At 39.6% G+C, this 20,533-nt stretch overlaps 1 protein-coding gene across 1 annotated transcript in view; it reads left to right on the top strand.

The window, feature by feature from the left end:
- LOC124170760 (heat shock 70 kDa protein 14-like) overlaps window positions 1–20,533 on the top strand; it is a 69,944-nt gene that overhangs the window by 41,925 nt on the left and 7,486 nt on the right. Inside the window, exons 5-8 of the mRNA XM_046549699.1 lie at window positions 4,594–4,755; window positions 6,926–7,184; window positions 9,401–9,616; window positions 9,697–9,858. Of these exons, the coding sequence (XP_046405655.1) occupies window positions 4,594–4,755; window positions 6,926–7,184; window positions 9,401–9,616; window positions 9,697–9,858 (799 nt within the window). The remainder of the gene's footprint in view (window positions 1–4,593; window positions 4,756–6,925; window positions 7,185–9,400; window positions 9,617–9,696; window positions 9,859–20,533) is intronic.

Genomic DNA, 20,533 nt, shown 5'->3' with positions numbered 1-20,533 from the left:
GGATAGTGAGGAACCACTTTAAGGAAAGGGGCGTAAGATGTAATACCCTTAGGGACAAAAATGGAGAACTATTGATTGAAAACGAAGAAAAAGGGAAGAGATGGAAGGAATATCTGGAAGATTTGTACAAAGGAAGTCTCCTCAGAACTAATGCTATCGAAAACGATAGGGAAGTGGATGCCGATGACATGGGAGCCCCAATTTTAAGATCGGAATTTGATGCGGCTGTAAGAGACCTCAGAATAAATAAAGCGTCTGGCATTGATGACATTCCTGCAGAACTAATTGAAAATTCAGGAGAGAAGACATTGAACCAGCTATACAAAATCATTAGTGAAATGTATACGACAGGTGAGATATCAAAGGATTTCGAGAGGAACATTATAATCCCTATTCCTAAGAAGAAAAGAGCGGAGAAGTGCGAAGATTTTAGGACCATTAGCCTTACTACACATGCGTCAAAGATACTGACAAGGATCATCTATAGAAGAATAGAACGAAAAGCAGAAGAGTACTTGGATGAGGACCAATTTGGATTCAGAAAAAACAAAGGCACAAGGGAAGCAATATTGGCCCTAAGACTGCTCATTGAGAAGAGAATGGAAAAGAACAAGCCAACATTCGTTGCGTTTGTGGACTTAGAGAAAGCATTTGACAACGTGGATTGGAGCACAATGCTTGGAATCCTAAAGGAAATTGGGGTTCTTTATAATGACAGAAGAATCATCCACAGTTTATACAAAAACCAAGTAGCCGTGATAAAATCAGGGCCCAGCTGTGAAGAAGCAAGAATTAAGAAAGGAGTGCTTGTCACCCGTAATTTTCAACGTTTACATTGAAAAAGCCATTGATGAAATCAAAGAAAAGGAATTGGGAGTGAATATCCATGGAGAAAAAATTAGCATGCTAAGATTTGCCGATGACATGGCCGTTTTAGCAGAAACAGAGAAGGATTTGAAAAATATTCTGGTTAATATGGGTAGGGTAATGAGTAGATCTTCTTCTTCATCCTAGCGTTTGTCCCGCGCTATTGCAGGGTCCGCTTTTCTGCAAAGCCTTCTCCACTTGGCTCGATCCAGGGCGTCTGCTGACGTGGCGTTGATGGTCTTCATGTCCGCCTTAATTTTGTCGAGCCAGCACATCTTTGGTCGTCCTCGTGGTCGGCGTCCTTCAGTACTCAGCCGCATTGCTGTTTTGGCCACGGAGTTCTCATCACTACGCACCACATGCCCATACCACCGCAGTCGAGCCTCCCGCATCTTGTCTGTGATCGATGCAACTCCCATTCTTTTCCGAATGTCTTCATTCCTGATGTGATCCAGGCGGGAGATGCCTAGGATCCATCACAGCATCCTCATTTCCATGACATGCATGGCCTGCTCTTGATTTGCTGTGGCTGGCCAACATTCTGCTCCATATAGGGCCACTGGGCAGACTACGGTCTTGTATACTTTGGCCCTGAATCGTTCGGGCATTCGACAGTCGCACAATGCGCCAGTCACTTGGCGCCATTTCAGCCATGTTGCATTGATTCGAGCTCGTGCGCTGGCGGTTGTGCTTCCATCGTTGCTGATGACAGAGCCCAAATATTTAAACTTCTCGACCTTTTCAAGGTCGTCGTCGATGCTGATCGTGCCATCGGTTTGAGGCCCACACTCCATGTACTCAGTCTTCTTGATGTTTAATCGCAACCCATAGTTGTCGAGTCGTACCTTCCATAGTTGAGTTCGCTGCTGTAATTCGGGTCTGGTGGTGCTGGCAAGGAAGACATCATCGGCGAACAGTAGTGACCAAGGATGTGATTCTTGGAGACAGGCCGTGAGTGTGTCCATGCAAAGGCGGTGATATTCCTGATGGGCAACGGACGGAGCTGGTGACGTTGGTGTAGAGAAGCTTCACCCATGACACGTAGACTTCAGGGACGTCGTGAGATCTGAGGGCATGCCAGATAAGGTCGTGTGGCACGCGATCGAAAGCCTTCTCCAGATCAAGGAAAGACATATGCACTGGCTTGCTCTTCTCTCGGTGCCTCTCCAAGAGCAGCCTAGCTGCGTGTATTGCATCTGTTGTGCCAGTCCCCTTTACAAATCCACACTGGTTGGGTGTGATGTGAACAATGTGTCTGAGCCTAGCATCAATCACTCTTTCGAATATTTTCATGGCGTGGCATAAAAGCCGGATCGGGCGGTAGTTGGAGCATTCCGCAACGTCGCCTTTACCCTTCCAGATGGGCACAGTTATGCTGGTCTGCCAGGAGTTGGGAACTTCGTTGTCAATGATGATGTTGTTAAATAACTCGGCGAGGATGACAACGCCGTTGCGGCCAAGTAGCTTCCACACTTCCGCTGGAATGTCGTCAGGGCCCGTTGCCTTTCCATTCTTCATCACCTTGATAGCGGCGGCTACCTCAGCTTCACTGATGTGTTGCACAGGTCCGGATATAGGGTCCGCGCTAATGATCGGTGGGTGGGGAAATTCTGTGTTACAGATGGCCGAGAAGTGTTCTCTCCAGCGCCGAAGGATGGCAGGTGGGTCTCGTAGTATCTGGTGATCGTCGTTTTTGATGCATTTGACCTGGCTAAAATCCTGAGTTAGGGTAATGAGTAGATATCAACTGAAAATAAGCACGAAGAAAACCAAGATCTTAGTATGCAGCAGAAGAGAAGAAGTCAAGGCCAACATTAAAATAGGGAGGCAAAAACTGATAGAGGTGGATGAATTCTGTTATTTGGGAAGCAAGATAACTAGTGACGGGAGAAGCAAGAAAGAAATTATCAGCAGAATAGCCCAGGCGAAGAGAGCATTCCACCAAAAGAGAGACCTGCTTACAGCGGGAAACTTAAATATGGAAGTAAAGAAACAATTCATGAGAACCTGCATCTGGAGTATGCTCCTATACGGAAGTGAGGCATGGACAATGACCGCAGCGGAGAAAGCAAGGATAGAGGCCTTTGAAATATGGTGCTACAGAAGAATGATGAAAATCAAATGGATCGACCGAGTTAGTAACGAGGAAGTCCTAAGAAGGGTAGGAGAGAAGAGAAGCCTCATGAAAACCTTAATAAGAAGACGGAACAACCTTATAGGCCACATCTTGAGACATGATGGCCTGATGAAGACAATCGTCGAAGGACAAGTGGAAGGCAAGAATGGAAAAGGAAGACCTCGAACAAAATATATGGAACAAGTAAAGAGAGATGTGAAAGAGAAGAAATACGTAGGTGTGAAAAGATTAGCTGATAGGAGAACTGAGTGGAGAGCTGCGTCAAACCAATCCTAGGATTGTAGACCAGTGATGATGATGCTCCTCTTCATTGCTCATACTCTGCATAGGCCATCAATCTCTTATCAATCTGGAGTTGTGAATTTTCAACAGTATTAACAAACTCTGCTGCTTTTATTTGGACTAAATTTCCTGGATACAAACTTTTAATACACCAGATATCAAAAACACCAACCACCTCTAATCATCCTTTAACATTGGAATTCCCTCATCTTTGCATCTTCTCACCGTATAGAGTGACAACTTGTGTGGTTTTCTCTTTAGTGCTTTCTTTCCAGATTTGTAATTGTTCTAACTCCCATTTATTTTGGTATCATTGTAACATTCTTTGTATTCTCATTATCCAGTTGATAATATTTGTTGTGCACTTTCTCTAATGGGCTGAGTCTAATGGTTTTCAATATTATATTTAGCTTATTATGTTTACCTTTTATTGAGAGAGAGATAGGGTTGTCTGGAATGCGTACTGTAGAATCAAAGGTTTCATTGAGTGATACTTTATTGTTTGATACATCATTGTTATTGTAATAAGGGCTAACATTTTATTTATACCATAACCTCCAGCTGTCTGGCATGGTTGGTCCGGACATAATGTTGTAATATTGTTAATTGTTACAGTATTTGTGTCACAGTTATTGTATTAAAAGTTGGGCAAGAGTCACAACACACTTGTATAGAGGTCGAAACTCACTTGTGTCATTTATTAGAAAAACACTCACTCTGGTATACATATATAACAAAAACACTCACTAGAAAAGTGCTACCAACCTCACTAAACCTTACTATACAAAATTATCCCACTGAGGTTATTGCCAACCTAAAATACATTCAAACTCATAGGTAATGTCATCTGACAGCAATTTGGGTTGTTTGAAAGCACATGATATTCAACTGTGCCAAGGCTGCGAGGGCGCACTCCGAAAAAATGCTTGGGGGAGTTTGAGTGAGAATGGGTTCATTTATAGAGAGAGTGCATTTCAGGTGTTTTAATTTGGAACAGGTGCACAGAGTGCTGTATCTCATGCCTTTGGCCAGTCAAGGCTTTTGTTGGAGGAACTCAACTAATTTGTAGGATCCAATGTGTAATCTGAAATTGTGTCCCTAGAAATTTTATTTTGCGTATTCTTAATGGCAGTTACTTCTTATTCTTATTATTTCATCCAATCATTTCAGAAGACCTCTAATTAATATTCTATGCTTATGTTTAAATTCCATTATTACCTAATAATTGTTATAAAAGTGGTTACAACAGCTGTGTGTATAGTATATTTCTGAAGGGCAGAAATTGATAATTTATATTTTTGTTTCAGAAAGTTTCTGGTCTACAGAGTGGGTGGATCTTCAATGGAATGCAGTGTAGGCATTGTTATAGGTGGAATGCTTCAGATACTAAAGTCACAGTATGAGCCGGGAATTGGAGGAGATGCCTTAACTGCTGTTATATTTGATTACTTGGCCCAAGATGTGAAAATGTAAGAGCTGATAATTTTGAAATTGTGAAGGAGGCAGGAGTTATTAAAACAAGAAAAATATTTGCTGATTCTCATATATAGTGGAAACCTGTTATAACGCATGTCTGAGGACATTGATTTCAACAGCAGTTATCTTAAAGGTTGTAGAACTATTTTATCAGTATTCTCATAAATTAATGTGGTGTTATTTGGAAAATAGGCTATTAATCAAACTTCTATTAACCACTCATTTAGATTCCCTGAGTCCAACCTGTGTTGGCTACTTAATCTGGAGAGAAGGGATATTTTTGACTCACTTCAGTTGACTTTATTAGCAGTGAGAGTGATTCGTAGTTATTTTTATCTTTCTCATTATTTTTATATTATTTTATATTTTTTAGTCATCATAGAACATAAAAAATGATCTATGTACTCATATAGTTAGCGATGATTGTTCTTGATTTATGAATTAGCTAAATAATTTTGATATTTATATAAAATGATCTTTAAAATTTTGGGTATGCATTTCATGTCAAGATAATACTGCTGCCCAATTTACATTTTGATTTTTTGACAGATGTTTCACCAAGTGATGCTTTGAAGGGGCTTTTCATCGGACCATACTCCCTTCTTGCATCAAAATATTTTCCATGGCCAATTAAATTGCATAAATTAAATAAATAGACTTATTCAATGCTCTGTGTAAGGACCCCTGAAAACAATTAATACCTTAACACCATCATCATCACTTATCAACAACCTTAGAATTGGTTTGATGCAGCTCTCCACTCAGTTCTCCTATCAGCTAATCCTTTCACACCTATGTATTTCTTCTCTTTCACATCCTTCTTAACTTGTTACATACATTAACATACATGAAATTTTCAGTAGTTATAAAAATAAAACAAATTGAAAACATAATAAAAAGTTTACATATAATGAGACATTTAATACATCCTCAAAAATAGCAGAGAGAACAGACATGATTACATACTCCTGAAATAATGGTGGCATGACAGTGAAGGAAAATAAATAATTTATTACTGATGTAGCAGGTATTTGCAACATTTTTACTTTGATTCCACAGTTGTACAAGATTTTATATTGTTAGGAATTTCGTTCCATGCAATGGTAGATCTGATGACAAACGATTTATGGAACATTATCGTTCAATGTGATGGTAAATAGAGATTAGAGGGTTCACTCCATTTTATCATGGTTCTGTTTGTAGGCATGTTCTGAAAGAGGTCAAGTTAATATTTTGGTGCTTTGTTTTTGAACAGGGAAAGTGAAAAGATACATAAAAGGCATTATTACTAAGGGGTAAATATCCAGCCAGTTTAATTTTTCCATGGAGGGGAATTGGGTTCATCCCTGCAAGGGTCTAAGGTGCACCTTAGTTCTGTAACCATTGCAATTTCAGATTCGGTTTGCTTGTCAGATTACCCTAGGATAAGGTTCTGTACTCTACATGAGGAGAGGTTAAGGTAGTTATTTACCATTTATTTATGTAAAACCAATAAAATTATGTCATTATTTGCTTGCTTGGAATTTTAGAACCAGTTGCAAACATTTTTTCAAAAGTATTGGAGAAAAAGGAAAATGAATAAGGAGTACATATGTTGTTTGTTGTATCTTCAATGTAACCCACAACACAAATGCAGGTTTTAGCAATTTCGCAATTAAATTCTGAGAAAAGGATGGTAGATTCCATATTAGACACGTATAACAAAAGGATATCAAAAGGGATTAAATCTTAGAAATAACAAAAGAATACAGCATATCAATTTAAAGCTGACTTGATGAATATATTTGTCATACTCGATATGAAAGCAACCAGCCTATGAGTATACTGGTCTTGCCCAGATGAGTGGTAGGAGCTGGTCATACTACTTATGGAATTATTTGATTCATGAATTGTTTTGTGGTTGACTCAATCTTACAAATAAATTAAATGAACAATTTGTGTGACAGCTCTCTTAGTATTAGTTATCTAAAGATTGATCTGGTGTATCTATTATAATCTCTGAGCCTATTCTACTTCAAAATTATGTGCAAAATTTTACTTTCTGGTGTTATAGAGGGTTTCTGCTGTATTGGTAGTGATGCAATCTGATCAAACTCTCTGGTTCTTAGAGTTTTCCTTGGTAAGGTCAGTTATTAATTAAGTAATTTACCTACTATTTTCCAGGAGAATGCAATTCAACCCATTAGAAAATTTTAGGTGTAGAATGAAGCTCTATAAACTAGCAGAGCACAGTAAACATATTTTATCTACTAATAGCTCAACTACTTGTTGTTTGGAGACATTTTACAATGGAATGGATTATAGCCATACAGTTACAAGGTCAAGAATTGAAAGTTTAATATCACCAGTTCTTACTCAGCTCACCAAGCCAGTTTTGGAAATGATGGAGGTGCTCAATATGAAAGCAGATGACTTTGATAAGGTAAACACGCAATATGTGATTGTTTTTTGTTTGTCCATGAAGGCATGAAATGATCCTAGTTACTGTCGTAAGTAGGTGATTCTTCTATGTGGAATGTTGACTTACTCTTCTCTAGGTATTCTGAGGCCTGTCTAAAATTGAGATATCTTACCTATAAAAATTTCAGTATGTTGGTACAAGTGTATGCTCTAGTGTGTGAATAGTTTTCTCTAGAGATGGGTCGAGTAGCAGATTTCTCGAACTCAAATATCGAATTCGAATATTAAATAATTGCTCGAATATTCGAATACCTCGAATAATAAACGATGAATGCGGGAATGTTTGACTAGGTTGCCTATGCAGCAGGAAACCCAAGATTTTGGTGAGTAATTGTGATTTCCTTTTAAGGATTCAAACAGGAATTTAGCTGATGAAGGGAATATTTTAATTTTATGGAAACAATTTGGGCATATAGTTGATTCAAGTATCAAATATCCTAAGGGGACAACAACACAACGAGACAATTTTACACTGTATATCTTAAAAAAATAATTAGGAGCTGGAATGGCAAAGGTACATAATCTATAACTGAGCCTGGGTCTATGGAGTTCAAAATATCAGCTTTTGAGTGCATTAGCAATTAAGATTTTAAATTTTCGTTTGACAAAGACGATCTCAATCTAGATTTGATAAGTTTCAATTTAGAAAATACTTGTTTGCAAGAGACAATGGGATGGTTCGAAGAAGTTTAATTCTGAAAGAATCTGAAAGGTATTGTAAACAGTACATATTATATTCTACTATAATTTTATATGCATGCTTGATGCAATTGATGCATGATGCCGATGCTTTGCACTGGATCATGTGGTCTTCATCGTTATCATCTTCTTCTTCTTGATCATTGTCGTCATCACTGTGGTCATTAATTTTCATGTCTGAGACATCTTCATACTCATAGTTGGCATTCATATTTGCATTTGAAATCTGGGGCCTCAGAGCTTTCAAAGTGTCAGCAAACTTGTCTCGTAACCATTTTAGTCCTCTAAGAGAAGACTCAATATTCCTCCATGCTTGGGTGTTGTCTAGATTATTTGTTGGGAGATAATCCAACGGTTGTGTATTGATTTTGAACACTTGCTAGAATACAATGGCAGGAACCATTGTTTTGAAATGCAGATACTTGTTAAGTAAGGCAATTGCTCCTTGTCTCACTTCGACGTTGGAGTCATCTGAATGTGCAATTTTGAACAGAGCCAATACCATCTCCAGATTAAAGTGCTTAGGTTTGGCTGTGTTTGAAGAGTGATTATCAGAAGAGTTCCAATCATCTATTCTGCTGAATATTTTCTTTGCTGCGTTGCGGGCAGACAAAATTGAGATGGTCTCGGCAGATGTCTCATTCCACCCCTTCTCCCATCACTTGCTGAGGGCGTGCCACGTTGGCACTAGAAGAATCATAGTCCAGTTTGTAGTAGCCTACAATCGCAACACTTAATGTGGCTGGTCGGCGATATCGACGATAAGCCTCTTCTTAGAATGATCCAGATTTAATTATTTTAATTAAAATTGTTGTTTTGTTTACTTACTCCAGACGGTGTTAATTATGCTCTTAAATGAGATATCATTAAAATCAAGTTAACTGTTTAATGTTGGTATTCTCAGTGTAAAATTTGTCAGTTTGGGAACAGGAGGGTGCCAAAGATTTCAGGGCGCACCGGGATACGTCCCGGTGTCTCAGCGGTCCAGCATGGGCCTCATAGGAGGCAGTAATTGGTGGGCAATTTAGATTAAGCAGATGGGAGGAGAGTGGAAAAGGGAAGGGTTGTGAACTGTTGACTAATGCTGACCCATTGTGTCTGAAATTAATTGAGTCAATCCATGGCATGGCTTCATTATTAAAATATGGATCCCTCCAATGAAACAGTGAAAGTAGATAATTCACGAAAACTGAATGCATATAATTGAGTTGAAGGATCGATTTCCTAAATTACAAGCTTCTTGGAAAGGAGAGAGGAGGCTTCAGAAAACTGTTGCTCATTCCACAGGGTCTTATTGAGAATTTCCACATTCCTATGAAGTGTATTTATTATATGAATATTGTTTTTGGTTGCTGGTGGTTCTGAAAGCCTGAAATCATCAGTCATACAATAAAGTATTTTAGATGAAATGGTAAAAATTCATTATAAATGGCAATTATTTGACACTGCCCTAACCTAACTTATTGATTTCTGCTGCAGGTGATCCTGTGTGGTGGAACTTTAAAGATACCTAAACTCCAAAAGTATTTCAGAGATACATTTCCTGCAGCCGAAATTATGAACAGTATTTCCCCTGATGAAGTAATAGCTGTTGGAGCTGCTAAACAAGGAAATTGTCCTGTTGAGGGTCCAATTGTGCCTCACTCACTTCTCCATAAAGAAATTTCACGCCTTGGTACTTCATTATTCTATAAGGTAAAGCTAAATCCAAGATTGCATTTTGCCAATCAAATATTGAAATCTCATAGTTTTTCATTCATGTTGTTCCTATGTAGATTAAATCTTCAGGTACTTACGATAGTTTGGTAAATAAAGATGCAGTACTACCCGTGACCATCTCTAAAACTATACTTCTTGAGCAAGATGAAAATGAATTGAGTTCTGTTGTTGAGATACATACATTTGATGATAAAAGTTCATATGATTTGGTGAAGGAGGTGAGTTTCATTGCTTAAGTTTTGTGATGACTTGTATCTTTTATTAGTGGCTAATTATTTCTGCATTTTGTTTGAAATCATTCCCTTAATAATTTTCTTTTGCAAATATCATGATGTATGATATCATGTAGTCTGTTAAAAAATATTTTCAAAGAAGAAAAACAATTTTATCTCTGATTTGCTATTTGCTGTGAGATAAATTGATGTTTAATGTGCATAGGTACAGTCCTGGATACAAAAATATTAACGCCCACGAGCCAAAAACTTTCTAAGGTGGTACCAAATTGGCAATGCTGCAAAGAACAAGAAACCCTTGGTGCATCGTGCAAGGGCCTTCAATAAAGATGTTACCAGTGACCATCTTTAAAGCTATATTTCTAGAACAAGATGAAGATGAATTGGGCAAAGCCCTAGGAGGAAGGCATTTTGGCCCATGATTTCTATGATGGGATACGAGCCAAAACTCTCAGCTGCGGAGTGAGTGAGATTTCTTTGCTGAGTTGAGTAATGAAATATTCTGAAGCCATCATTTCATCTGCAGAAAGCATGTTATACATACCCCTTATCATAATATTTCAGATTTCAAAAGCCATTTTTGCGTAACGATTAGATACTTCGCTTTAAATATTTTCAAATCAGTCATTGATCTTGAAAAACTGGATGTCTCCCTAATATGCTTTGTCTTTTGCAAAAAGGACAGAATAATGAGAGATATAGGCTGTGGGAAAATCACTGCATTCCGTGGTTTATCATTGTGGTGACCTTTTTATAGGCAGTGCCTTGTTTGTGTGTGATTTTCGTTCTGCTGCTGGAATCATTGCTGCCCAAAAAGTCAGGTGAAATAAAAGGAATGAACCGCTTTGGTTTCATTTTATGGAAAAATAATTAACATGGACATTACAACATTATAACAAGTATTGTCATAATTGCCATACCGATATTTTGCCAACAGCTATCACCGCTAAATTTTGATTATTTATCAGTTGCTATTTTTTATTTGAGGAGAATATAGTATTAAATCCCCGGACATGAAGTTTATTACATTCTGTGGGATACCGAGAAAAACATAAAAAAGCCATTGTCATCCGTTTTGCTTCTTTAACTGTGATTCAGTACATACCTACTTTGTTAATCTTAACACTTTGACTGCTGGGTCATTTTCGCCAGGTCTAACCCTCAGTGCTAGCGTTTTTTAGTACCTACTTTTTATAGCGTTGTCATGAAATTAGTTTTTAAGGTTAAGAGGTATTAATTAACATCAATTCAAAGATTATATATTTATCTTTCAAATAGTCTTTAAGTTTAAGAACATTATTCTAGGCATATTAAAATAGTATGCTATTAAAAAATGCAATATTTTGAATTTTCAAAAAAGTTGAAAAAATATATTTTTGCGTAATATATATTTAAAATCAGATAAATACATAATTTGCACTTGAACTAGTTTTGTCAACATGAAATTAGGTAATGAAATTGAATATTCATGCAACCATTGCAAAAGTACACTAAGTGTAATAATGTTTTAAAATTCAAATTATGTATCCTAAATTCATGCACAAACAGTATCATTTTGCGAAATACTTTTTCGTGTGGAAAAGCCTGAAACACGGTTCTACGCAGAGACCGATTTTACATGCACTACATTGATAGGACGTGCATTTCCTAGCTGCTTTTCCAGTACTGTTACATCCTTTTTCAGAGCAAACCTTGCACCTTTTTTGGGACTTCTTTTGACCTTTAGGTATCAGAACTTTTTCTACGAAATGTTTTTCCACGACTCTTATCTATGGCAGATGCATCTTCTAATGTCACTAACTCGGAACAAATTTTCTGAATGAAATGAGTCACTGGAACAGACTTTCTGAAACACTTGTTGTACAAGATTGTAGCATTTGTGACTGCCATTACCATAAGGTGACAGGCCAATTTACGCCACCACTTCACTGACCGATGATCCAGCGCACCGTAACTCATGAGTTGGTCACTTAGATTTACACCAAACGTTTTCTTGTTATAGTCTATCACTGCTTCAGGTTTAGTTTTTTCTCTTCCTCTTCTATCCTTGAAGGTAATCATGTCACTTGTATGCCGAGGAGAAAGTAAAAATACATAGCTCTTATCTTTCCAATGCTGGACCAATATGTTGCCATTTTGAGTGAAAACTTACTCTCCTCGAGATAAGTGAGCATTTGTTATCAGCAATGGAATTCCTGCTCTATTTTTCATCATTGTGCCTACTAATTCCGTCTGAAGGCTTTCCAATTCACGAGCCAGAGCAATACTTGTGTAAAACCTGTCTGTGTACAAAGTACGTGTAAGTAAAGTGTAAAAGTATGGCCGTTGCCGGCAAGTGTGCTTAATAGTCGCTTGGCTATAGCCAATCCAGAGTTTTCCTGGCCATGAAAAACGTCTAAATTCCATACATAACCACTACTTGCTTCTGAAAGCATATGAGTGTTTCTACGTAACTGTCATATTAGGGTTCAAAAATTCAATTTGAGGTAAATGGACCATCCAAAGTCCTGACATGGTGTAGATATTCCAAATTTTAATAATCCTTACCTGTTTATCTCCATACTCCAACCATTTTTTACGAAAACGCTGCGGAATTGAGCTCTCGTTTCATGTGAGCAAATGATTCCGTTTACAGAGCCATTCTATTATTGAAGATTTCGCAACTAAGATATGATTTTTCTGTAAATATTTCTAGTTAACCATCCTCGCCAATCATGACTGTGTCTTACCAATCCATTTCATCAATACTTGAAGGTCACATGTTCACGCAGAGGAATGCAACGCTACAGTGCATCGTTTTGGTGTCAGTCAGTGACGATTGACATACATTTTTTTCCGCTGACCAAAATCGAGGGATGCGGGAGATAAATCGTTTTGTATCCAAATCAAGTCAATCCCAAGGATGAAAGATGAGAATAAAAAAATTCCCTATGTCATATCCCGCTCGTCTTCGAACGAGACATTAGCGACAATACGAACGTCTCTCGAATGGAAGGATCTGGTGCCGGAAATAAAAGGAGTCACTCTGAATAAAAAGCAGTGACTCTATTCCCTTTACGAATAAACAAATATGTCCCCAGCCTCCTGGCCGATCCAGCTCAGCCAGTTGCACTTTGGACTAGCATGCCTACGTGCCGGCTCACGAGTAGCAATGGCTGCTGGATGCTACACCTCCCCCCTTAAAAAGAGAGAAACATGACAAGTTGTTTCTCTCGAACCCATAATATGTAAAATAACTGCAAGTATACAATACACCACAAATTATACCCTTTTGGAAAATGCTTAAAAGAACAATGACCAATAATATAAAGGTCCTTTAGAAGTTTGCATTGCATCACAATATTTAACAATGCAAAAACACTTTGGCAACTAATTGTCTTTCTAAGCATTTCACTACCAACAGTTTGAATTACTTAATTACCACTAATATTTGTAAAGCATCAGATAGCAATCTGGTGTTTATCTCTTATTAAGTGAAGGCTCTCCTGACTCATAACCTTGCAGTTTTAATTCCTTTTGACTCAGGTTCATCATACCGGCACTTTCACCACTAACACAGTCTTTAGCCCTATTTGAGGTTGTGATCTGTCCCACTGACCCTCGAATGTTACTCACAATCTTGGGTTTGAAAATTATGCACAAGTCCTTGCAACTTTCACCTCTTCGTCCTCGGACAACATTTTTTCATGCAACATTTACATAAACAGCAATACACAGTTAAGCAAAATATGAATCCCAAACACAGATAGCTCAGTACTGACATATTAAAGTGATGTTTTATGTTACTTCTTTCACGACTCTTATTCTCAATTATTTTTTCAAGGTCCCTTACTTTAGTACTAGCATAGTCTAAATTATCCACATGTTGTACCAAAGTATGTAATAAGGCGCAAATGATCATGTACTTTATCCAAAGAATACCTGTGCTCTGGATTGCAGCAATCAAATATTAAGGAGAGTGGGGGAATGAAATCGTTCTTAGTGCGATTCATTGTAGCTATCATTTCTCCTTGAAGGACAGTCCCTGTCCCATAACCCTTGCAGTATTGAAGAAAAGTTGACCTTCCCGTTCCGTTCACCTCCACGTCATATGGATCTTGTTGATTGCACAATATAGTCACACTCTCCGGCTTTGGAGCCGTGTACAACCACTCATTTGCGTCTACTTGTACCCATAAAGTTTGGTTTAACCCAACAAGTCGACGTTCACAAAGAGAAGGAATCTCATTAATAAACTGCATCATTTTAGCTTCGCAATCTTCGTGAAGCTGTAATAATTGCAATGGATATAATTGCTTGCAAACTCTCCAATTTGTTGCAACTTTCTTGCACCTAGAGAACCTTGAAAACTTAACATAATATCTATTCATTTTATCAATTAACAAATATTCCCTCTGGGACTTGATATAAATAAACTTATTAGAAGTTCCATTCACCAAAGTGGGTAAGGGTAAAACACTATATACATTAAATCTCAATGAATTGCAAAGAGGTAAATACAGCACATACCCTAAAACTTCATCAGACAAAAATACATCTAAAGTTAACAATTTTAGCATAGTGTTACTGTAAGCCACACTTGGCGGGAAGGGAAGGGACAGTTCCTTGGGAAACTTCGTCTCTTCCTTCTTGAACCCACTGAAGATCTCTCCTGGACTAACTATCTGTGGCTGTAACACTCCTTGTCGTGCGTTGATTATAGCATCCAGTATAATCTCGTAATTACGGGTCACTTCCTCTAACACAAACGCAAATTTTCTCACATGTTCCTGACCCGTTAGTGCCAGCTTTAAGGAGTTAGTCTCGTTTATTAATACTCCAGTCGCTTCATTCACGTATCCCTTCAGTTCGCTCAAACCTTTCGATAATCTCTCTTCATTGGTCTGCAAGTGTGCTATTCACAGCGTCTATAGTCGCCTTGATTAGGGTCACATGTTGCTGTGCAATAGTCAGAAATTTTGACCGATCCTTCTCTAATTGACTAATTTTGTCCATATAATACGATGCGTCAATATCATCTAAGGTGCCAAATAATACCTTACTCACTTCACTCAAAATTGAAGAATCCTCTCCTCTTTCTCGCATTGCTCCCAGCTAACTGCGAAATCAACCCCTTTAGTCTATCTACATTTAACACTTTTATCTTTTTCCAGCGTCGGCATCGTCCTAGAGTTTGTCCATATTTTTCTAGGAGATAATCTGCTGCCCCTTCCACTACGCATAAAAAAGGAAGGGTATGGCGGTAATCTCCTTTTGCCCTGCAAAGAGTTAGAAGAACAACTTCAGACGATTAGAATGAACTTTAACCTCCTTTCCTTTCGGCTCCTTTATTACCACATTCACTCCGTCAACACACACAACCGAAAAGGGTCCAACCCATTGAGAGGAAAGCTTCTTCGACCGCCCCCTCCTTGCCGTCTCGTAGAACAGTAAGACTTTATCACCCTCAAAAAACAGTTGAGAATTGGAATTCTTATCATACTCCGTCTTGTTCCTCTCCTTCGCTTCCATTAATAATTTTCTGGCCTTAGAATGACTTTCCTGCATTCTCGATTTCAACTCCTTCATGAAGTCATCGTAGAAATATCGGTTTTCATCCGTTTGCTTTTGTAGCATCCCCGGTATGTTTGCCTTTCTACCGAATAACAACTCAAAAGGTGTAAAGGTGGTAGCCAAATGGGGTGTCGTGTTAAAGACAAATACAGCATATGGTACCCAGATATCCCAGTTCTCTTGGTCCTCCGCGATGAAATGTCGCAAAAATTCCACTAGCGTTCGGTGGCTCCTTTCTAACGCTCCATTGGATTGGGTATGATAAGCTGTGGTTTTTAACTTTTTAATACCCAGGAGACGGCAGGTATCCCTAAATACTTCGCTCAGGAAATTACTGCCTTGGCCAGTCAATACCGATTGGGGCGTCCCATACTTCAGAATTATTTTCTCAACGAACACCCTTGCTACCGTTGATGCTTCTTGGTTTGGTATCGAGATGGCTTCGGCATACTTGGATAGATCATCCTGGAACGTCAAGAGATACTTGTTTTCTTGCGACATCACTGGAAATGGCCCCACTATATCCAAATTACACTTTTCGAAGACTGTCTCTGGCGTTTGAGTAATTACCATCGGCATCTTGGTTTTTGGTTTCGTAAGTGTATTCTTTTGGCACTTATCGCACGAGCCTATGTATTTCTCCACATCGCTCTTCATCCCTGGCCACTTATCATACAATTTCACTCCTTCATAGGTTCGATTCATTCCTTGGTGGCCGCCCACGGGTGAATCATGTATTTCTCGCAGAATTTCTTCCTTCCTCTCCTTGCTGATCTGCTCCCGAGTCTCGACCTCCGTTGGCTCGTTCTCTGAGGCTTCTATCGCCCATATGTGACTTAGTGCATCTGCATTTGAGTTCAGCTTCCCTTTCTTGTATATGATTTCATAATCATACTCCTCCATCTTAATTCGTCATCGCATTAACCTCGAACTTGGATCCTTCACATTAAAAATCCAAGTCAACGGCTTGTGATCAGTTATTATTGTAAACTCTCTGCCGTATAAGTATGGCCGAAAGCATTGTGTTCCCCAAACAATAGCTAGTAACTCCTTCTCAATGGTGGAGTAGTTTTTCTCTGCCTTGTTTAATGCTCTTGATGTGTATGCAATCGGCAGGTCTTTTCCCGGCGTACCTTGCGATAAAATGGCTCCCACTGCTTTATTGCTGGCATCCGTAGTCAAGAGGGAAGGGTGAGAGAAATCCGGATACTGCAATATTGGTTCCGTCATCAAAATTCCCTTTAAATTCTGGAAAGCTTCTTCTTGCTCTCCTTCCCACTCAAACTCCGCGTTCTTTTTCAGCAACTCGTGCAAAGGCCTCGCAATTTGACTGAAATTGTGGCTGAATTGCCTGTAGTAACCTGCTAATCCCAGGAAACTCTGCAACTGCTTAGTATTTTTCGGCCGTGGAAACTTATGAATCATTTCCACCTTTCCTGGATCGGGTTTCACCCCCTCTTCCGAAATTACGTGCCCCAGATAATTAACCCCAGTTCTTAAAAACCCACATTTCTCAGGCTGCAATTTAAGTCCATATTCCCTCAATCTCTCAAAGACTTCTTCTAACCTGTCATTATGGGAGTGAAAATCATTGCCAAAGATCACAATATCGTCCAAATACACGAAGCATCGTAAGCCTTGCAAGCTACTTAGGACGGTGTTCATTAATCTTTGAAAAGTAGCAGGCACTCCCTTTAATCCGAACGGCATCCTGTTAAACTGATAGTGACCTTGAAACGTACTGAAAGCCGTCTTGTGTTGATCATCTTTTGCCATAGGGATTTGGTGGTAACCACGAGCAAGGTCCAATGTACTAAAATACCTGGCATTTCCCAATTCATCCAATATTTCCGTAATGAGGGGCAACGGAAATGCATCTCCCACCGTCACATCATTTAATTTGCGGTAATCCACCACAATTCTCCATTTCTGCTTGTCGGAGGCATCCTCCTTCTTAGGAATTACCAGAATAGGTGAATTCCAGGCACTCTTACTGGGTTCAATTATTCCATCTCGCAGCATGCCTTGCATTTGCCGGCTAACCTCCCTTTTGTGCACTTCGGAGATGCGATAAGGGCGTGTATTAGTGGCATTATTTCCTTCACGCGATGGTGTAGGAATTTCATGGGCCACTGCCGTAGTAGCGATTAGTTTATCACCCTGCAAGAAAAATACATCACTGTAATTCTGACATAAATCCAAAAAATCTTCCAATTCCCTTCCACAAAGGTGGCTTAATCACAATTCTCTCTTTAAAATTTCATTTCTCCTGGCGCCTCCCTCTTTTAGCTTTGATGAAGCGTCTTGGGAAGTTATTTCAATTTTTTGCAATACCCTTGGAGACAATTTACACTCGACGTCCTTATCGGTCGTGTTCATTACGCTGGCGGTACATTCTCCGCCCACCCCAATGGTCAAAACTTCAGCCAGATACACATCATCTTCTAACTTCTCCTTTGCTAACAATCCTTCTCCTTGGGAAGTAGTAGGTACTTTTATTATGCATTCACAGCGAGCGGGGATTCTAATCCTTCGCTCCACGACGGGATCACATTCCAATTTCTTTTTCTTATCCATCTCAAGTTGCAACCCTCTCATGAAAACCTTTCGTTGCTCAACGTAGATTACAGCTCCTAATTCCCTCAGTAAATCTCTTCCAATAATTCCATCAAAACTCAGAGAGAAACGGCAGCCATCAATGATTTGAAAATCTAAAATGGCCTCTTTATTTTGGTGTTCTAGCGTTAGGGTCACTCTTCCTATTGAGGCAATGAGATCCTCTGTGATGCCTTTCTCCCTCACTTTCTCTGCGGGATAATAATTAGTCCCTCTGTTCAATACTGACGATTTTATTAAACTTACGTCAGCACCTGTGTCCAGCAAAAGACACAACTTTCAGGACAGTGCAGTGTTATCGAATCTCCATCGCCGACTCCAGATATGCTGCCGACGTGTATCTGCTTAGGCTTTTTCGGGTTGAAACCTCTCTGGCCCTCTTTTATCTCTTCTTTATCTCCTGCGGAGAAGGACCCTTGCGTGCTCACTTTATATCGGCACTCTCTCGCCATATGCCCCTGTTTCCCGCACCGAAAGCATTTGATTCCCTCTATTTTCCTTATCCCCTTTTCTTCGCAGGGCTTCTTATTTTTATAATAGCACTTGCTAGCTAGGTGGCCCCGCTTTCCGCAATTATCGCAGTGTAACTGACTTCGAGCATCAGATGATTTTCCTCTCTCAATGGCAGACAGTATAGCGCTTTCTTCCTCTAGAGCTACTTCTACAGCTGTTGGCAATAGCAGCGCCTCCCCTTTACTTCGCACTATGGTTTGGATCCGCTCATTCTCCAGCCCCTGAATGAAGCAGGCCTTGGCTAAGTGATTCACCAATGCTACGGCACCAGCCTCTTCCCTCTCATTCGATACTCGGCGAGCCGCGTCACGCAATTCCGTTTGCATAGCATCAATGCGCGAGCCCCAAGACGCAATACTCTCCCCCTTGTGCTGCTTTGCATTAAACATGGCACAAGCATAAAAGTCAAGAGTTCGCCTAACTGCATAATTCTCTTCTAAAATCGCCTTAACTTGCGCCCATGTATGAGTAAGGTCTCGCACCATTAACTTTGATCTCGCGTCACCGGTTATTCTCGCCTTCACAAATTTTAGAAGTCTATCATGCTGAGAAGGATTTACTAATTCAAATACTACATCCACATTTTTCACAAACTCCCGTAATTTACTTTTATTTCCATCAAAGGGTTGACTAACAATTTTCATCGCTTCTGCGATACTGCAATAATCACCATTTTCAGAAGATTGCACCGCTTTGTCCTTCTTAACACTCTTATTTACTTCACTGTACACAATGAGGGAATTGGGGGGAATTAGAGGACCAAGTGTGGCTTACTCACAATTTTTTCTCTTCTGGTGAGTCTGGCTCTTTCTAAAGGTCCCCTCGGCGGCACAGGCAACACTCCCTTCTGGCTGATAATGGGCGACTACTGTTGATCCTTCCGTGTTTTCCAAAGACGACAGCTCTCATGGAGTGATGGAGTCCTCGACTGCGACGCCAATTAAGACTGCCAATCAATCCGCGTACCCAAACACCTGACAACAGTTTTATTATGTCGTATTCCGCTCGTCTTCGAACGAGATATTAGCGACAATACGAACGTCTCTCGAATGGAAGGATCTGGTGCCGGAAATAAAAGGAGTCACTCTGGATAAAAAGCAGTGACTTTATTCCCTTTACAAAAGACAAATATGTCCCCAGCCTCCTGGCCGATCCAGCTCAGCCAGTCGCCATGCCACAACTCAGCCACGAGCCAAGCTAGGCATACCTGTAGCGGGTCATCTCGTAGACTTGCACTTTGGACTAGCATGCCTACGTGCCGGCTCACGCGTAGCAATGGCTGCTGGATGCTACACCTAGTATTCACTGTTTTTATACCTGAGCGCTGTCACTGACTGACATTTTAACCTTTCGTAGTGCTCAAGTTTCAAATTTTGGTGCGTGTGCTTCATTGACCCCGACTGGTACACTAAATACGTGGCATAATATGTTTGTCGAGTAATAATGTTATATCAGCTTTATTGTTCTTAGTAAATTATTTGTTTATACAGCGGAGTATTTTATTTTTTTTATTGTTGACTTCGGCATGCCGTGTATCACCGTCGCCTTCATTGTTGTCACGTAGCTTCAGTACGTTTGTTGTGAAAGCGGGACATAGGAGCAGAATGATTGTTGAGAGATCTGAAATTCTTGCAAAGACGGGAGAAGAGAGACAGCGCGAGCATCGTGAGAGGAAAAAGCAAAGCGGTGAATGCGAGGAATTAAAAAGGAAGAATAGAGAGTGGCAATGAGATCGTAACAGATCATGGTAAGGGTGGTGTTGATGTAGTTAAGGGCAAAGGCAGAAACATGACCAAGGAAGCTTTTAAGTCAGGTTCTCCTGTAATAAATGCAGTGCAAGTGTGTAATTAAAACAGCATGAAAATAAAATTTGCAGACATCCCTGTACACGGCATTTCTGCCTCCAATGAAATGCTAGACTAACAGTGGCACGGCATTTAACCCATATGGAACACACTCTTTGTTCACCATGTGGAGT

Source organism: Ischnura elegans, chromosome X, assembly GCF_921293095.1.
Source record: "Ischnura elegans chromosome X, ioIscEleg1.1, whole genome shotgun sequence".
In the NCBI taxonomy this organism is placed as follows: Eukaryota; Metazoa; Arthropoda; class Insecta; order Odonata; family Coenagrionidae; genus Ischnura; species Ischnura elegans.
Note: the sequence above shows the minus strand (reverse complement) of the source record. Positions and strands in the feature narration are given on the sequence as shown.